The sequence below is a fragment of the Aquila chrysaetos genome, chromosome 4 (assembly GCF_900496995.4).
Source record: "Aquila chrysaetos chrysaetos chromosome 4, bAquChr1.4, whole genome shotgun sequence".
In the NCBI taxonomy this organism is placed as follows: Eukaryota; Metazoa; Chordata; class Aves; order Accipitriformes; family Accipitridae; genus Aquila; species Aquila chrysaetos.
Genome location: NC_044007.1, coordinates 48,243,217 through 48,262,081, shown reverse-complemented (window position 1 = coordinate 48,262,081; position 18,865 = coordinate 48,243,217). Strand labels below are relative to the sequence as shown.

Below are 18,865 nucleotides of genomic sequence, written 5' to 3'. Positions count from 1 at the left end.
AACAACTTACACATCTCTCTGTCACATAAGCATACAGCCAATCTGAATGGAAATAAGAACCTAATCACTGAGAGACAGAAGATAGTCAAGTATGGTAATTTGTACATCTGAGACTCCAGCAGCAAATAAAGAAAACAAAAGGAGATTTATTTGCTTCTACAACTACAAAGCATGGCTTGATATAGCCACTATTTTTCTTCCCTTCTTCCAACACCTCACTTCTAAATTGAGATCATCAGAAATCTTATGGAAAAGTCTCTTCATTGAAATCATTCTGCTTTCTTAGGGTCTTCCAGTCTCTAGAATTGAAGCAGACTTTCCCTCCAAAAAAAATTTCACAAAAAAAAATGGCAATTCACGAATTTCACAGATAAATGAGGCCACAGAAACTAAGAAAGGGTGCAGTTTCCAATAGCTCTCAAAAGTTAGAATTTCCAGGGTCAAGTCTTTTCCTTTACTATCAATATTTCACATCAAGTTGAGGATGTGCTTGTAAATTAGGTATTAAAGATGTAGAATTATTCAAGTTTTTCATCATCAACATAAAAAAAAAAAATCAACATACTATGACAACATCAGTTACTAATCCTCATGAAGTTTTGTCAGTCTTTTGCTATAGCAGAGCCAAATTCCTCACTGCATGCTGAACTTTAAGTACAATAAATCACTCACGTTTAAACAGGGCAATGCATACATGCTTTGAATTAAGTATGTACTCAAAGGCTTTAATGGATTAGGGTCTTAATTGGGAGGAGTTTAATCTTCTCAGCTCTCAAGATCAGGTCTCATTTAGTATTATTCACAAGGCCTTATCCCTTGGAGATCTAAAAAAACATTTTTAGAATATTCTAGCCATTTTGACAGCAAAATATGAAGCACTGCGTTTCATGGCAAAACAAAAAAAAAAAAAAGGACAAGGAATCGCAAACCTTTCCTCAAAACCTTTTTTCCTTAAACTTTTTATGACAACTTTATGAACTCTATGCATTAAGTAATAAGTAAAAATAAAGGATGTCAGGAAGACTAACTTCAACATAAAGCTGCACATTAGTACTAACATTATAAATATTTTCTGATATTTATTCAGCCAAGTATAACAAATCAGTATATCGGTTTTGTAACAAGAAAACCTCTCTCATCTGATGAGCTATTAACACAACCAAATCATGAGTATTTTCTACATTAAAATAATGTGATCATGTAACACAAGTTCAGAAGAATCATAACATTAGGAAATATTAAATTAAGAATTACTAAGTTTAGCAACTTTTTTAGCATTATATAAAACCAAAACTATTTGATAAATGTGAAGTTTCAGTAAAAACAATGACTCAAAACTGATCAACTCTCAGAGTAATTTTAATACATGCCATGAAGTTGAAATCAAGGTTAGAAACCTTACAGTAAATTCCAGTTTAAGTTATGAAAAATACAATATCATTACATACCACTAATGTTGAGATCATAATCTCCAGCTGTGATCACATTAGCTACTAGTCCTTCAGCAGGCTGACTGACAGATACAACATCATTCAAAAGTTTTCGAATGGCACCAGGCTGAGGTGGGTGAGTAATAATGTTGTTGACAGCAATCTTCAAATTTTTAATTATGTGAAGCTGATTATTAGGATCTCTCATGTGAACTAAAAAAGAAAAAAAAAGTCTTTGTTGAGGAGTATAACAGAGTTAAAATAGTTACCATAAATTAGTATTTCTCCAACAGATTTTTCTTTGTCTTTAAAGATTACTTTCTCAGTCCATAACACTTGAGTATCAAAAATGGAGTGGGAGGAAGGCAAGAACAAAAAATTACTTTATGTTCAACATTAGGTTCATCTACGCAGACTGATGAAAACATAGCATAGGATCTTAGCTTAGGAGAATATCCAGAGTAAAAGTACTCAAAATGCATGCCCTGCACAGCTGCACTCCCTTCCTTGTGGAACATACTCAACTTGCACAGAAAGCCTATAGTAACCACATATGGAATTCACATAACATCTCACATTCCAAGGAGTCACCAGTTTCCAAGAAAATCCCAGTACAGGATAATAGCATTCAAGAAACTTGACAGGGATAGCATAGTATTAGTTCATGCAAAATGAACATATGGTTTCATTTTTAATACTAAAGTGTGATTATCTTAAGTTTGTTTGGTTTTTTTTAAGAAATGGTTTTAGAAGTCCCCTGTTTTCTAAACAGCATCATACAACTGATTTATCTTAAAAGTGTTTTATTGAAGTTACATTTCTTGAGTGACAAACTTTTGGTTAAAATTAATCAATTAAAAATAAAGTAAACGTTAGTAACACCAGCATTCCTGATTCACTTTTAAATGCTTGTTTAAAAACCAGAAAAAGTCTTATGAGTATTAAACACTGATTTCAGAATCACGCATGAGAATTTTGCCTGACAAATAGTGGATTATTGCATGCAGCCTCAAAAAAAAAAATCCCAACAATGCAGTGGAAGTGTCCTTGGACCTAGTGTTTATGACAGCATTTAAGTTGGTGGTGTGGAGGTTGCTTATTTAGAAAAAGTGAAGTAGACTGTTGCCAATGAAAGCAATATTCCAAAAAAAGAAACAGATTCATTATTAAAATGAGCTTTTAAAAGGGTGATACCAGCCTTATGTTATTAGCACACAGTAACTTACGCTGTTTTGGCTTTGTATGACTTATCCAAAAAAATATTTCCCCCCCCGTTAAGACCAACTTCTCCAAGAAAGCCATCAGACAGAAAATACCACCAAAGAAAGAGTCCCAAGCCCATGCAAAGGGGTCAATACCAAACCTAAAGGACATGGTGGCAAAGTCCAGCAAGATGATTAATGAACAATGGTATTTAACTGAAAGTTAAAGTTGAAATTCCATGTAACTGTGACAGCTATGTGTAGGATGCCCTTATTTTCTCTATGTTTAACAGGCAAATATCACTTTTTTCTTTAATGGTAAGTGATTGCTTTTATTCCCCAAGTTTCTGCTTTTGTTTTGTTTTGGTGGTTTTGTTGTTTTTCAAAAAAAGTCTCAGTCTCCTGAAAAGCAAAAAAAATTATTAGTCACAGGAAAACTAAGGGGTTTTTTTTTTTTACACTTACGTGTACTGGCCTACCTTTCTACTTAAGATCTAGGTCTATGATCTTTTCACTAAAATTTGATTGGGCTGAAATCTCTTTTGTATCTTACAAAGTTACATTTTACCACAAGCAATAATTTGAGCTTCACACAACTTGTAAATGCAGAGCTCCTTTTGTAGGATCTTTGTGAAACTTGCTCCCTCAAGCCATCGGTTTTTAAAAAAAAGTATTCATGACATTTTCAACAGACACTACAATTTTTGGTCTGCTCTGATTTTTCACATCGTTTTCCCTATTTCAAATCACAAGCACCACCACACAAGCCAGACTGTAAGTGCAGGCAGGGCACATTGAGTGTGTGTCTACCCAAGACACCTGGCGCTACCACGTGCCCCACAGTACAGCCCTCGACTCCTTTGCATTTTATTTTCACAAATCACTGTATAGCATATAAAGGGCAGCACAAAGGAAAATTCTTGTTCTCCTCATCTTGCAACTAACCACAAAATTCACACTGTGAAGTTCTGAAACTGAGTCTTCAGTCCCCTCCAGCCTGGAGAGCACTCCACACCTTTTCCACAAGCCTCTTCAGAAGTCGCAACTACTAGCCCAAGTCAGATCACACTAGATGTGTTTACAGTCCATCTTAGCTGTTAAAGATTTCTATCGCAGTTCAAGTCTGGACTGGCATAGTTCTACCCTCCTCAGTCACACCTTCACTCCCAACCTTTAGCCAACATCTAAGCTCATGGAAAAACACAGTGAAGCAGTTTAGAGAACTGATCCTGCTCAAAACAACCTAAAAATCTGTGGGGGTTTTTTCAGCTGCAAGTTTCAGATTGACCTGGTTCATCATAAGGCTGTATCAACACAGAGGAGGGCAATTGTGCTGGCTAAACTTAACTCAGCCAGTTCAGCATTTCTACCAGAAAGCTGAAGGGGGGAGGGTTTTTTTTTTCCCCATCTTATCATATAGGTAAATTATCAACCCTACTGCCACATGATTACTGAAAAGATCAAATGTAAAGGAAGAGGGAGGGACTAACAACTAAGAAACCAGTTTGCCTTTACCAGTGCAGCTGTAACACTAAAACACATCCTTGGTGTCTCTCCTAAAATATAACTAACAGCCATAATAATGAAGAGCAAACACATTTCCATACAGGATGCAGATGACATTTCTGGCATGTGTGCCATGCTAAGGACTGACATAAAGGACACCCCTGGAACCCCACAAAGCTCTTGCCTTAATCCCCAATAAAAAATCTGTAGTGTTATACATTTCCTTCAAGTGTTCATAAGATCCATTTCAGAAAGCATTTTGCCAGAAGTTCTAATATATACTACTACTACTCACAAGATCTTTCTCATCAGAAGTTGAGCATATTCAGATGTTGATTAAGGTACTCATGAACAAGGAATTCCTAACATCAAACCAACCTCATTAAATAAATGCAGTGTTCCCATTATACCTTCTCGCTTTCAGCATATATTTAAGGCTTAGAATCAGATACAGTTATCAGAAGCTCCCACCCCACCCCCCACCCCCTTTTTTTTTTTAAGACATAAACCACTTTGGTTAAGATAGCCTTGGTTACTCTTAAAAGTGACACTTGCCAGTTGAAGTGTATGCTGTAATTCTCCCTCCCAAGACAGTATTAGTTCAGAAAGTTATTTTTAAAAATTCTTAAAAGCAGGATGATATTTTAAAGAAAACTGACCTATACAATATATACATGTGTCTAATTAGGCATCAATTGTTACCAACAAACACCATAGTTAAGAAATACATCGTGTACGTTTGTGGGGTTCTACCTGAAATTAGATATACTCTTGTCTCCTTGGACCGAAAAACCACAAGAAGCATGAGTTTTAACACTACTGGAAGAATCAAGCAGTGGTCTGGGGCTTCACATCTCTGTTGACACATGAAGGACGAGTGATACATGCACAGCAGAAAGCTCAGCTTTGTTTTCTGTGTATCAAAACTGTTTGGCACATAAATTGGTAGATTCATTTCATAACCACACTGCTTCTCTAAGCAAGAAAGCTGATAAACACACAGCCTTCAGCGGGCTCTTAAGCTACGTAAATCCTAAACTTCAGAGAAAAATCTGTATTGTAACAAGGACTCTAAAAATGCAGTAGCAAACCAGTGACTGAGCTCTTCAAATTACAGAAGAGGTCAGGAAGTAACACATGTACTTCAAAGTTTTGCACAAGTACAAGGGACAGCTTACTTCTAAAGAGATTAAATACTGATCAACCCATTTTTACATTACAAATTCAATTAAATAGCCACTAAGTAAAGACAGGAGTATTAATAAAAAAAGGACAGCATTTTATGCAGCAAAACACACAGTTGTGGAGGTATGTGCATGTATACACATTCTGCAGTACCATGATTAGATCATTAATCATGCCTCTCGTCCTCTTAATTGGACATGAAAAGCACCATGGAAAAGTTTTACTGCTAAGTCTGGTCAAACCTATTAAGGTAGAGCAATTTAAAAACTTATCCTATGTTTCCAGGCCTTGTGCACAGGATACAGGTAACAGTGTCACTATGCAACAGTGTTTGTACAGACTCCAACAAGCAGGTTTCCCTGCCACAGAGCTCCAGAAATTCTGGAGCTAGAGAAATTGCTTACCGTTATACAAACTCATGGGAAGTGTTATGCCACTGAACTACTCTTCTGCCTGAAGGAAATGCCTAGTACTGCTTTCCCTTCCCTCATGCATGCTGGCTTTCACCATAAGAAGTTACACACAGCATGCAGTAATGTTTTTTCCATGAAGCTAGAAGAGGAAGTCACACTTGGAGTGAAGAACTGCAGTCAGGCTTGTGGCCTGTTTAATCAGAATACACAGAGAGTAGTGCAGCCACAAAACCCACTGTACCAAGCTTCAGCTTCTTGGTTATCTGACCCTCGGGTCAGGTTTTGAACAGGATGGTTCAGGCTGTCAGAGTTAGCCAGCCTACACAGAACAGCAAGGATGCCCCTTCTCAAAAATTCATTGCAATGGCCACAGCTGCAAAATTAGGAAATTAAAACTCTATCATAGGGATTTAGATACAGTTCATGAGGGCGTTCATTTATACATTACGTGACAGAGCTTGCAGAAGACCAATTACAGAAACATCAAATATCAATACGAAACTATGAAAATCAAACAGTAGAGCTTTCCTTCACAAGTTTTTAGACAAGTGCAGAAATCCAGCCAGTGTCAGCCTCTCAAGTAATAAGCTCAAAGTCTTACGTTACATCAAGGGAGGGAGTCTAGTCTTTAGCCATAACTAACTCCTTTATTAAAAGAGAATGAAGACTAGTTTGGTTTATAAGCACGGACATACTACCAAGGTCTGCATTTACACCAGGAACACTGATGATAATTCAGGTTTGCAAGTTCCTTAACTGTTACAATAGTTGGAACAATAATAGTTACAACTAAGTGACAACAGAATTAAGTATTCTTCACAGTGAATGCTTCATTTTGAATAGTCTCCCTTGTTTTGTTTACTAGATGCATTTTGAAATCCTTTCACCGAAGAACCTAAAGAGATATTTAAGTAACTTCAGAACTCCAAGGATGTGAGCTTCTGCATTTATTATTTTTACCTCTGCTGCATTCTCACATAGCTCACAAATGTCGCTAAACAAAGGGAAAAACATCTATAAACAAGTTCTGGTTACAGTTATTAAGACTTGCCACAGAATTAAGGCAGATTTTTAACATGCACTAGCTTTTAAATTGGTGTCGTTTTTTAAATAGCAATGCAGAAATCTAACTCAAGTGACAGTACAAGCTTCATCTTCTCGCACTGTTTCCTCAACACATGACATGAAGAGACTGAAGTCTGAGCTAAGGGTCTGTCAGAAACCAAATCTGACAAATGTCACTGCATTGTTATCCTGATGAGCAGTTCTATTCCAACTGCTGTCCTGCATACTATTCTGATGAGCAGTGGCTTGAAAAGCATAGCTCAGTTAAATTAAAAAAAAAAAAAATCCAGACAGTAAGCTAAAACATTACAGTAGAAGAATCCTATTGTTTCTCTTAAGTGGTCAATTTCAAGTTTTGCCACTACCCTACATGTTCATTTCACCTATTCCACATAACCAGCTCAATTCCCACCTTCTCTTTGCACAGGTCCTACTCACAGAAACATCAACAAAAAAGTATATACAATGAAACTACAGGTGAGAAAAAGCAAAGACTTGCAACTGAAATTAGAATTAATGTTTCTGAAAGACTGACCATACTTTCAACGACTGGTTACTTTAGTAACAGCCCTACCACAAGCGTGAAGTCCAAGATCGACAGCAAGAGTCAGGTACAAGTATTGGCCAGATAACAGTAAAGTCGTTTTAAAGAAAGAAAAAAATCCGTTTGGAAGAGCTAGATCTACAGGCACCTTTCCCTTCAGCCGCGCGCTCTGTGATGTCTCCAGGAGAAGCCCAACTTCCAGGATTCCACAGAGAAGAACAGAGCGAATGAAATTAGACTGAACAGCCACCTGGGGCAACCCCGGCAAACGCGTGCCTCCGCAGAGCCTCTCACAGCTCCAGGGAACGCCCGGCCCAGCGGCCGCGGCCCCGGGGAAGGGGTCTCGCCTCCCGCCCCCGCTCGGCTCAGCCTCGCCGGGCAGCAGGGCAGAGGAGGGGCGGCGGCGGCCGCTCCGGCCGGGCGGGACGCCTCGCCCCCCGGGCGGAAGGGAAGGGGACGGGGGACGCCGCCTTCCCCGCCCCGTGTAAACAAGCCGCCCGCCCCGCTCCGCTCCCGGCACCGACCTTCCGAGGTGAGGCGGCAGAAGGGCTTCACCAGCTCGGCGAAGCTCAGGCTGTTCTTGCGGGTGAGCCTCTCCGCCTCCTCGCTGCACAGCGCGGCCACCAAGGGCACGAACGAGTCCTGGATGAACTCCTGCACCGACTGCACGCACTGGGCCATCGCCGCCGCCGCCGCCCGGGGGCCCGAACCGGCCCCGCCACCTTCCTCCGCTCTTCTCCGCCCGGCCCCGCCGGCTTCCCCACCCCGTCCGTCCGCCCGCCCGCCGACACTACTGCTACTGCTGCTGCTGCTGCTGCCGCCGCCTCCCGCTCACGGCCGCCTAGCTCCGACGCCGCGGCCAACGGACGGCTCAGCGACCGGCCAGGGCCGCCATGTTGCGCCTCAGCCGAGCCCCTCGGGTAGCGCCCGCTCCCGGCGGCCCCCGCGCTCGCTCATGTGATTGGCCGAAAGGGGCGGGGCGGGGCGGGGCGCCCACGGGCGGAAGCGGCCGAGAAGGGGGAGGAAGTTGGTTGGGGGCAGGCCGGGGGCCGGGGGTCCGCGCCGTCGCTCGGGGCTCAGCGCCCGCGGTGCCCGCCGGGCAGGCCGCTCGCCTCGCCTCGTCCGCAGCTGCTGCCGCCGCCGCCGCCGCCGTGGCGGGGCAGCCGGGGCCGGCTTTTCGTCCGGCGGAGGCACTGCTTGTTGAAGGAGGTGCGGGAGGAGGCGGGAAGTTGGATCAGCCAGGGTTTTGCAGAGCCGTGCTAGGCGGCGGGCGTCCGGGGCGGGGGTTGGTGCAGACTAACACACGCACACACACACACAGAGAGAAAAACAGTTCTGGAGTTTTTATTTAAAAAAAAAAAAAAAGCTAGCGTGGTTAAAAAGTAAAGAGTTGTTTGGGGTTTCTCTGGCGGACCTGTCACTGCTCAGTCGTCTGCACGAAATGAAAATCATGCAGAATAGCTTCGTGTTCAAGATTCGCCTATTAAAGCGTGACGTTCTACAAAGCCCGGCTTTTGCGTTTGTAATCAGAGTAAGGAAGTGACATGCGAGGAAGACAGCTGTGATGATCAGTGACAATTAAGAGCGAATCATTTTGAGTATGTTCTTTACAAATACAGAGTACTGGTGTAGGGTTGGGTTTTAACATGCTGTCGGGGACACTCCTTAGGACACGGCTTGTAAACATCCCCAAAAAGCCCTTATGTCTTTGGAAATCAAGGCTTAACAGGACTATAATAGAGCATGATTTCAACAGTAAGGTTTGGAAATCATTAGCCAACTTCTGAGTATTTGGCAGGCCTGTCAGAAGCAGGAAGTTTTTACAAATTACTGAAGTGAGCCAGGTAAGTACAGGAGACAGCTTATTCCGAGGGAAGACTTAAAACATGAGATCATTCCTTCCTAAATGCAAATATCAGAGGCAGAGATGCTAGTATCGCTTAGATTCCATGGGAGATCACATGTTATTTTTCAGATGCATGATTTACAAAGGCATAAGAAGCCAAGCCTCGTTATTTCTGTTTTCTTTATGTGCAACTAATTTCCACGGTAAATCCTCATGTATAAGAACATTAAAAAAAAAAAAGTAAAAGGAAGATGAGGGTATTTTTATAGTTGATATTACAGGATTAATACATCCTAATCGAAAACCAAATAGAACTCAGAAAAATAGTATCTAATTGTCTTCCCTAACAAATTCAGTAATTGGGAAATTAGTGTTAACTCATTCATCTACATCAGTTGGGTCAGCAACTTCCTCTGTGAATGAAAAATTAATTATTAATTCAATGTAGGCATTAAGAAAAAAACTAATAGGCCATACAACTCACTAATTTTCAGGACTGAGTCCTGGGAGTGTTATCCAAAAGCTACTAAATATTGCAGAAAAAAAATATTTTGGCTTTGATAGATTTTTAGAACAAGGTGAAGGCCAACATTCTGCAAATATTTAGGGCTTATCCACATTTGGAAATTCCCCAGAGCTATTCCAAAATAAAGTTTTCACAGATACTTTAAAGTACGACCTCCACACGGGCGCTTTCTTCAGAACAGTACACGAATTACAACTTTTAGATTGAAGTGAATCAGAAATCCCAATCCGGTTCACGCATGACTTGACATTAGAATTATTTTAAAATTCTGATCATTATTATGTCTTTCTGGCAGAGATTCAAATTTCGCGTGGCTCTTAGCAATCATGTAGCCATTACAGAATGAGAAATCGTTCATTTTTATTGTAAATGCCTTGGGGTTTTTTAATTAGAGCAGCTCTGCATTCTAAACCTACGTTTGTGTGCTCAAAATTTATCCTCTGTGTATGAAAACATGCACACGTATTCTTTTTACCCAGTATTAGGAATTTGGTCCTTAGAATTTCTGTCTCTCATTACCTTCTCTCCCAGTATGACACTGTCCAAAGGACTGGTTCTGTCATGCTGGTTTCCTATAGCTCTGCCGTCTCATGGCCTTGCTGTCCTACGACAAGGTAATGTTTCCCCATGACTGAGAACCTTTGATGCAGCCTCTGACTTGCCTGCCCTACTAAGGAGCGATAAACAACCCCATCTTCAATGAACACAGTAGCTCAGGGTATATCCCAGATCTCTTGCTAAAAGTGGTGTAGTCAAAGAGGATTCAAATAATACTATCTTTATTTACAAGGCAGAAGGCACGTTAGAAGGAATATAATATATCCTTGCTAATTACTTGTATCATTCCCAAGCCTGGCAATGTGTGCACAAAGTTTTGCTTTTGAAGTCTGACAGTGTACAAGTACATAGGACACATAGCGGACAGAAGTACAAAGGGATAATACAAAGTCATGAATCCATGCTTCAGCCATCTGAATTATTTAACTGAAAATACTGTTTTTTACAGAGGAAGGGATGGCTCAAAAGAAAAAGCAGGTGAACAGAAGTGAGATTGTGTAGTATGGGTGGGTCAGGGGAGGCCTAGTTGGAGGGAATAGATGAGGAGAACAAATTGTCATAAAGTGTCTTGAATAGACCAGAACAAAAACATCACTGAGACGGAAAAACATGTCCACTGTTTCAACTGTATAAAAACCAGAACATGATTGTAAAATTTGGACTTGCAAGTGCTTAGCCTCTACCGCTCTGCTGCATCTTGCTGCTTCCAGGAGTTCTTTTTCACTCCCTCAGGCTGGAAGCTTCCTGAACTTACAAGTTCTGTGATTCCTTTATGCAAATCACCGAGCCAGAGAGCGGGAGCTTTCTGCTGAACTGAGCTGCTGCTGAGGAAGTTTATTTGAAAGGGTTTTTTCACCTGTTAATAAAATAATATTTGTATTATAATGTAGGTTTAAGACAGAGGAAAAAGAATATAGAATTGCAAATGCTGCAATCTGAAGTTGAATCCAATGCTATCATTTGCAGTTATTCCAATATTGAACGTGCCTGTTTCCCTGTTAGTTACAGGTTAAACTATATCCTTGAAAGTTTACATCGTAGACTACCAGCTCCCTAGAAACTTCAAGGGCACATGGTTTTTTGCTCAGTTCAAGCTTCTGCAGAGTTACGGAAGTGGTGTTTTGCACAGCAATTCAATCCAGCATAAATTGATGTGAGATTTTAAGATTTAGCTAAAATCACACAAGAAGCTACATATTGGTGGGGGGAGTGGGTTGGTTGAGGTTTTTTTAATAAACCACACTGATACACAAACAAATCATTGCAAGTTAGGTACCAGTGTAGATTTACAGCCAGTTAGCTGTCATGTGGTAACTCCTCAAGATTAATCCAGAACCCTGATTTCTCAGCTTTTGGATTTGCTTATGGCCTTCACAAGCCTCCTGGACAATGTGATTGTGTTAGCTGTGCTGCACCAGCATCACTGGTATGGAAGAAGAATTGCTGCCAGAGTGAGGCTGTGGTGTCTGAGGCTGTGGTCCCTGCAGTCTGCCGTGCACAAGTAACCCTCTGAGTTTCACTGCCTTCCATAGATCAGGAAAAGCTCTTGAAATGCCCTTCTGCAGCTTGCAAGATGAACAAAAAACAACACACACGGACAAAAGAAAGAGCTCATCCTGTGCTGAATCAACACATGTTTTCCCAAAACACAACCAAAAAAAACAATTCTGAAGGAAGATTTTACACAGCAAGGCAGTAATAACTGTGCCAGGTGCCTCAAGTGTGTACCAAGCCTGTATGTACCAAGCCCACGGTGGCTGGAACACGGCCCATGCAATCCTCTGACTCGCTGGCTGAAGCAGAAGGTCCGATCTGAAGCTGCAAGGGTTAAACAGTAAGGTTTGCCCACCCATGCCTCAGTGTGTGTCATAAAGAGGAGTAGATGGTAGTAGATGGTCAATCCCCAGCTCTTTTGAATCAATGGGACACTCTCCTTGCCAGCTCGGGGATCTCAATGCCTTTGGTGGGCATGCGAGGGGAATGCGAGGTCAGGTCATGCAGTTCTTCCAGGAATGATAATACAGCTCCTCCTGTGAACAACTCCCAGTACCTAGAGAGAGCTAGGAAGAGCTGGTAGCTCTTGATGATCCTGCTCTGAGTGGGAATTCCGAGGTAATACTTCTGTAGAACCTCTCTTTTGTTCCTCCTAGAAGCAGCCATCTACCACTCCCCCGACTCAGCCCAGGATTAACAGCAATCTTTCATTCTTTGCCGGTATTGCACTAAAGTGCTTAAGTTAAGAGGCTCTTTTTACTAACAGATGTAAATCTAAAAAGACTCAATAAGAATCAATGTAAGTTTTTCATATAAATATGAGGCCATATTATTCATATATTATATTATATAGGCTATTATATTCATATAAATAACAAGAGAGAGAGCAGTAGAAGGAAGGAAGGAAAGCAAGCGGATCCAAACTCAGCACCTTGGCTCCACTCACCACAAAATTTAGGGACAGGTATAATTCTTCTCACTTTCCTCATAAGAAAAAGTGAAGCATGCTCGCTCACTCTCTCACACACACCCTCTCTCTCACACTTCCCTTCTCTTTTCCTGATGATCTCAAGAGATTTCTACCTTAAATCAAATTAAATCAGTCATCCTCACTGTACATTTCTTTAAATTGTAGTTGGATAATCTTCCAGATTCTGGGGGGCTCTTTGTCAGAGGAATTCCTGGGGATGTTGCCCCCGCTTGATGAAACTGAGTCACTAAATTAAAAAAGGACTGACTAACAAACTGATTCTTAATGTGTAGGCAGCATTTGAACTAATTTCCCCAAACCAGTTTCATTTTTGCAGTCTTAGTCACATGCAAAAGCCCTACACATAATGTGGCCCTATATCAATGTCTATACTGGATAATGTGGCTTAGTATATGGGTAGCACGCAGCTTCAAGTCGTAGTTGTAGGCTTCAAAACCAAGTAGGTACGTGTCACGTGGATGCGAGGCAAGTTCTGGTTACAGTATATGTACACAGAAATGTAGACGAATAACTGAAAGTATGAACTAAAACCAGTTAATTAAAACCAGTTCCTTAGGTTCCACTCTGATTTCACTGAGCTCAGCTGTCAGAGTGATGTTAAATTTAAGCAATCTACAGAAAAAAAGAAAAAAATAAATCACCGGGACAATAGAGAACTTAAATGTGGAGACAGCTGGGGATGTGAAAATGCATTGTCAAGTGGATTTGTGATTTCAGAACTTTTCATGACGTAATCATGAACATACTACATCTGTTCCCCTGAGGTGGATTCACACGAAAAGCCTCTCAATTAAAGAAAAAAAAAAAGCTTTTCCTTGCTATGCCATGAAAACAAACACTACTTTCTCTCTAACATAAAGCGCTCTTTTTTATACCGTGCTATATAGCAAAACACTAAATAGATCCTGATCCAAAGCTACCTTTTCAGTTTAGTTTGCAAAAAATTTACAGTAAATTAGACCATACAGTGCCATGTATGAAAACCAACCTTCCTACCAGTGACTGCAAGGCGCGTGGCGAGCACACCCCACCAGCACGCTGCACGACGCTGGGGCTCACGCCGCCGCCGCCGCCGATGACAAGGATGCCAGCCGGGGCCGATGCCCCCTGCCGCCCCGGCCTGCTGGCACAGACAGCAGCAGGGCGGGATTGGGAAGCTGTCATGTCCTCGAGTTACTTTAAATGTAGTCGGGTTTGATTGTGGTTTAAGAGCAGATGCAATATTTCTAGCATATGGATTTTTGTTACTTGTGTCCTCAGAGAAGCTGCAAGTTACCTGCACAAGCTGTGTTGTTAAAAGACCTGAGATACTGAATTTACAAATTCTTGCTACTCAGTTACATTTTAATATTTTGAGTCAAACGGCAACGTGCTTAATGCAGAGGGACTTGCAAAGACATCTTAATACTAAATTTTTCTCATCTTTTTTTCTTAAAAGGGAATCGTGGCACACCATTGTTGTATGTAATGATTTTCTCTTCTGCTTTTCAACATATTTAAGTAATTACTCGTGGAGACAGAAGGATGAAAGTGAGCTAAACAATAGATTCTCATTTAGCAATCAGTATTTTTCTGGTTCACAAAGAATATTTTCCCCAGGTTTTTAGTTACATAAATAAAGTGCTACATAGTGCAAAGTCACACAATAATAATAAAGTGCCTTGGGATGATAACATCAGAGTTTTCCATTGTTCACCACATATTACTCCAGGGGATAAAATCAATCTGAGATTTCCTGTCTTTCCTATGATAAGAATCGCCTCTCTGTCTTTCCACAAACAGATTTCTTTTACCACATTTAAGAGACCAAGCAAAGCAATAAGACTAAATAAACTTTTCCTCATCATTTAAAGAAATTCAGTCTTGGAATCAACAGTGCAGATTTTCACTGCAAAAGGTATTTCAGTGCATTAGAAACAACTAAGCAGCCATAGAAAGGCCATCTCAAGCTTGCTAGAATTTAACAGTTGCAATAGTCAAGTACATGCAATTCATCTATCACACCACAGTCTGATTGAGTAGAAAGATTTTTTTAAAACTGCCTTTACTGTATGCAAAAAGGTGTGAGAAGTAATATTTCCAAACCAGCATTTTGTTATTTGGGTTCTAATGAACAGAATTTGCAGTATTCCTAGAAAGTACCCTGTTTAGACTCTCTGTGACTGTACATTATCACAGTTGGCAAAAAAAACCCTGAAGAGCAGGAGAAAAGCAAAAAAGAAATACTACTAGAGGTATTTTTTTACTAATGGCACAATCAAAAATTCTCTTGCAAAAGGTTTCTTCAAGTTACATGTTCCTTTCATTCTGTGTGTCTGTAGAATTTAGGGAAAGATGAAACAGTCCAAATAGCATGTAAAACCTATGAGTTTTACTCAGTTTAATAATTCTTTCAACCCTAGTGCTCACTGAATAAGATCAGCAATAAAAATAACTACTGGGCATTTCTATTTATCTTAGGAGCCATCATGTGGATGTCTACTTACAGAATAGTTTCACAAGTAATTGAAGCCAACTTAAGCCTCAATTACTGGCAAAAAAAAGCAGTTCCACCATCCCCAGTTGCTCTCCACCTTGTGCTATCACATTGTACCTCCATAAGTCTTTCTCAAGTGGACCCATATTCACCTGCAGCAATGAACTAACCCATCTGAAAATTAACCCTATTTTTAAGAAGTAGTCCAGCTTACCACTTGGCCAAAGCTGCAGAAACAGGAGAAAGGGGCCATGGCTCTGGGCAGGATATGGGACCAGCCCTTTCAAAGGAATCCTGGGCTGTGAGTGACCTCAGCCATCTGCAAAACCACCCAGGAGGTGATGAAATTTTTACATTCAGTAATTCGATTTAATTCAGAAAGGTATTTTACATTACAGCATAGGTTACACAGCAAAAGCATGATGTTGCCAAGTCAAACAGAACCTTTTTTAAAATTAAACATTCCAGCTTACTTCAGACAAAGGTTCCCCCCCCCCCCCCCCCCCCAAAATGCCAGTTGGTAGATTTCAAAATTTCAGCTTTTGTTCCAGTTTAAGGTGAAATAAATTAATGAGGTCATTTCTTGAGGAACAGAAATTACCTGTCAGATCTACGCATACTGTACTTCATCAAAGTCATCATATACTTCTCAGCTGAGACTGGCAAAGAGGTGTAGTGCCTCTAATCTGAGAGTGGTCTGTGCGGCTACACCCTTTTAAAATAATTTAAAGGCTTTGTGATAGCTCGCTTCCCCTGTCCCTCCTGCTCATGCTACCCCTTTTTGCTCTGGTTCACTTTGCAAAAGCCTAGCCTTGTGGAGTGAGCTGTCTAGATCCCTCAGCTAGCCACCAACTCAGGGCTGCCGGTCCCTTTCTGGGGGAATTTTTTTCAGGGGAAAATGCAGTGTAAGTACACAGAAAATTGAACATGCACACAAGCATGCATTCTCACGTGGGAAAAAAAAAAGAAAAAGAAAACCGATTTACTCGTTACAAATAATTTCTACTTCAAATTGATCAGGAAAGCAGCGCATGTTACTGGTTAGGCGATACTACCTGAAAAAGCAATAGAAAAATCTAAGAAGCTAAGCCAGAAGACATGAGTTACTAGCTTGCAGAGAAACACTGTGGGAAAATATTTGGTGGCCTTCTATGGTGCGGTTACAGCATTGGTGGATAAGGGAAGAGCAACTGACGTCATCTACCTGGACTTGTGCAAAGCATTTGACACGAACCTCATGATATCCTTGTCTCTAAATCAGAGAGATATGGATTTGACAGACGGACCACTCGGTGGATAAGGAATTGGCTGGATGGTCAAACTCAAAGAGTTGTGGTCAATGGCTCGATGTCTGAGTGGAGACCAGTAACAAGTGGTGTTCCTCAGAGGTCAGTATTGGGACTGGCGCTTTTTAACAGCTTTGCTGGCAACATGGACAGTGGGATTGAGTGCACCCTCAGCACGTTTGCCACCAACACCAAGCTGTGTGGTGCAGTCAACACACTGGAAGGAAGGGATGCCATCCAGAGGGACCTTGACAGTCTTGAGAGGTGGGCCCGCACGAACCTCATGAAGTTCAACAAGGCCAAGTGCAAGGTCCTGCACATTGGTTGGGGCAAGCCCAAGCACAAATACAGGCTGGGCAATGAGTGGATTGAGAGCAGCCCTGCAGAGAAGAACTTGGGGGTGTTGGTTGATGAGAAGCTCAACACGATCTGGCAACATGTGCTCACAGCCCAGAAAGCCAGATTATTCTGGGCTGCATCAAAAGAAGCATGACCAGCAGGTCAAGCAGGTGATTCTCACCCTCTACTCTGCTCTTGTGAGACCCCACCTGGAGTACTGCGTTCAGCTCTGGGGCCCCCAATATAACAAGGACATGGACCCATTCGAGCAAGTCCAGAGGAGGGTCACAAAGATGATCAGAGGGCTGGAGCACCTCTCCTATGAAGACAGGCTGAGAGAGCTGGGGCTGTTGAGCCTGGAGAAGAGAAGTCTCCAGGGAGACCTTATAGCAACCTTCCAGTACCTAAAGAAGGTAAAGGGCCTACAAGAAACCTGGAGAGGGACTTTTTACAAGGGCATGTAGTGGTAGGACAAGGGGTGATGGCTTTAAACTGAACGGGGGTAGATTTATGTTAGATGTAAGGAAGAAGTTCTTTACTGTGAGGGTGGTGAGGCACTGGAACAGGTTGCCCAGAGAGGTTGTGGATGCCCCATCCCTGGAAGTGTTCCAGGCCAGGTTGGATGGGGCTTTGAGCAACCTGGTCTAGTGGAAGGTGTCCCTGCCCATGGCAGGTGGGTTGGAACTAGATGATCTTTAAGGTCCCTTCCCACTCAAACCATTCTGTGATTCTAGGATTTGAAAAAAACACACCGGTCTACAAAGCTGGACCTGGAAGTGCAATACTGCAGGGAAAAAGTATTGGACCTGAATTTCGGTTAGATGAAGAGGACAGAGCAAATAGTCTGAGGGTAAGTGAAGGATAGACAGGAGGGAAGGTCCTTGTGGCTGCAATGGGATAGTCGGTGAATCTGTTTGGAAGCCACAGCTACAGATAGGATTGGAGCTGGAGGCAATTATGAGGAACAGGGAAATCAAAATACCAAGGAAGTTTTTTAGAATTATTTGGCTTTAAATAGATTATTTTCCTATATGTTGATAACAAAAAATAAATTTCAGGCACTGTTTTTTCTCATTGCTGCTTTTCCATCAAAGAAGCATGGAAGCTAAGTAATTTCATAAATTAACAAAAAGATTTAAAACCTTCTCTTGAAATGCTAACCATTAAAGATATCTGTGCTTATATGGCTTATCTTTTTAGCTGAATTCACAAGGGTTTTCCCTGGGGGAACTCTATAGTCGCTCAAAGTTTCATGGCAACACATGCTGTCACCAGGCAGCATGTGTCTACTTCAATTGACCTTACCCAATTACTTAATTTCATGGCTCACTCTAACAAAGGTTAAGACATTAAGGTTTTAGAAAGCTATACCGAATAATATCATTGTCAGAGATTACTCTCTCATATAATAGTCTCATTAAAATCAGGTAAATAGATGAAGGGTCATCATGTAAGGAAGCTCACTGAAATTGAAATTCACATTTGAAGGCAACAGCACTGCTGCCTGACATATGTGCATGCTCTAGTGTCTGCCCTCTGGGAGTGGGAAATACTTGCCTCTTTTTGACTTGCATAAATGACAGGAAACTCATACACGGAAATCCTCTACAATCTTAGCATTAATTAGGAAAAGGGAACGAGGAGGAAAGGCAGCTCGGTGTGCTCTTTTTAGGGCAGTCAACAAACATCCGTTGTGCTTCAGCATGTATTTTCAATTGTAAAACCGTGGCTTATGCGTGGGTGGGAAAATGCTCTGTGGTTCAGCAGCAGCATTGATTATATTCACGCTCAGGTTACACCAGGGGAAATGTATCCCAGAGCCTCTGCTCAGGAGCCGTCGCCCTGTGTCTCATCCCCTTCGATTATCCCCATCTCCTTAATGCAATTTTGTGCAGATTATCTGTGGGCATGGGTTATCTGAAGTATGCAATGCCTTTATTGAAGGGGCAGTGAAGCCACATTAAGGGCTGAAAAGGAAAAACTGTTCCCTGGTTTTATCATGTT

At 41.5% G+C, this 18,865-nt stretch overlaps 1 protein-coding gene across 4 annotated transcripts in view; it reads right to left on the bottom strand.

Moving 5' to 3' along the window:
- Positions 1-8,259, bottom strand: part of TRAPPC8 (trafficking protein particle complex subunit 8) — a 57,904-nt gene extending 49,645 nt beyond the window's left edge. For 2 of the 4 annotated variants that reach the window (XM_030011870.2, XM_030011873.2), the window contains exons 1-2: positions 7,870-8,259; positions 1,449-1,643 (exon numbers count right to left, since the gene is read on the bottom strand). In XM_030011870.2, coding sequence (XP_029867730.1) covers positions 1,449-1,643; positions 7,870-8,026 — 352 coding nt within the window. In that variant the 5' untranslated portion in view covers positions 8,027-8,259. The remainder of the gene's footprint in view (positions 1-1,448; positions 1,644-7,869) is intronic. The other 2 variants (XM_030011872.2, XM_030011874.2) reach the window with 1 other exon arrangement.
- Positions 8,260-18,865: the final 10,606 nt, after the last annotated feature.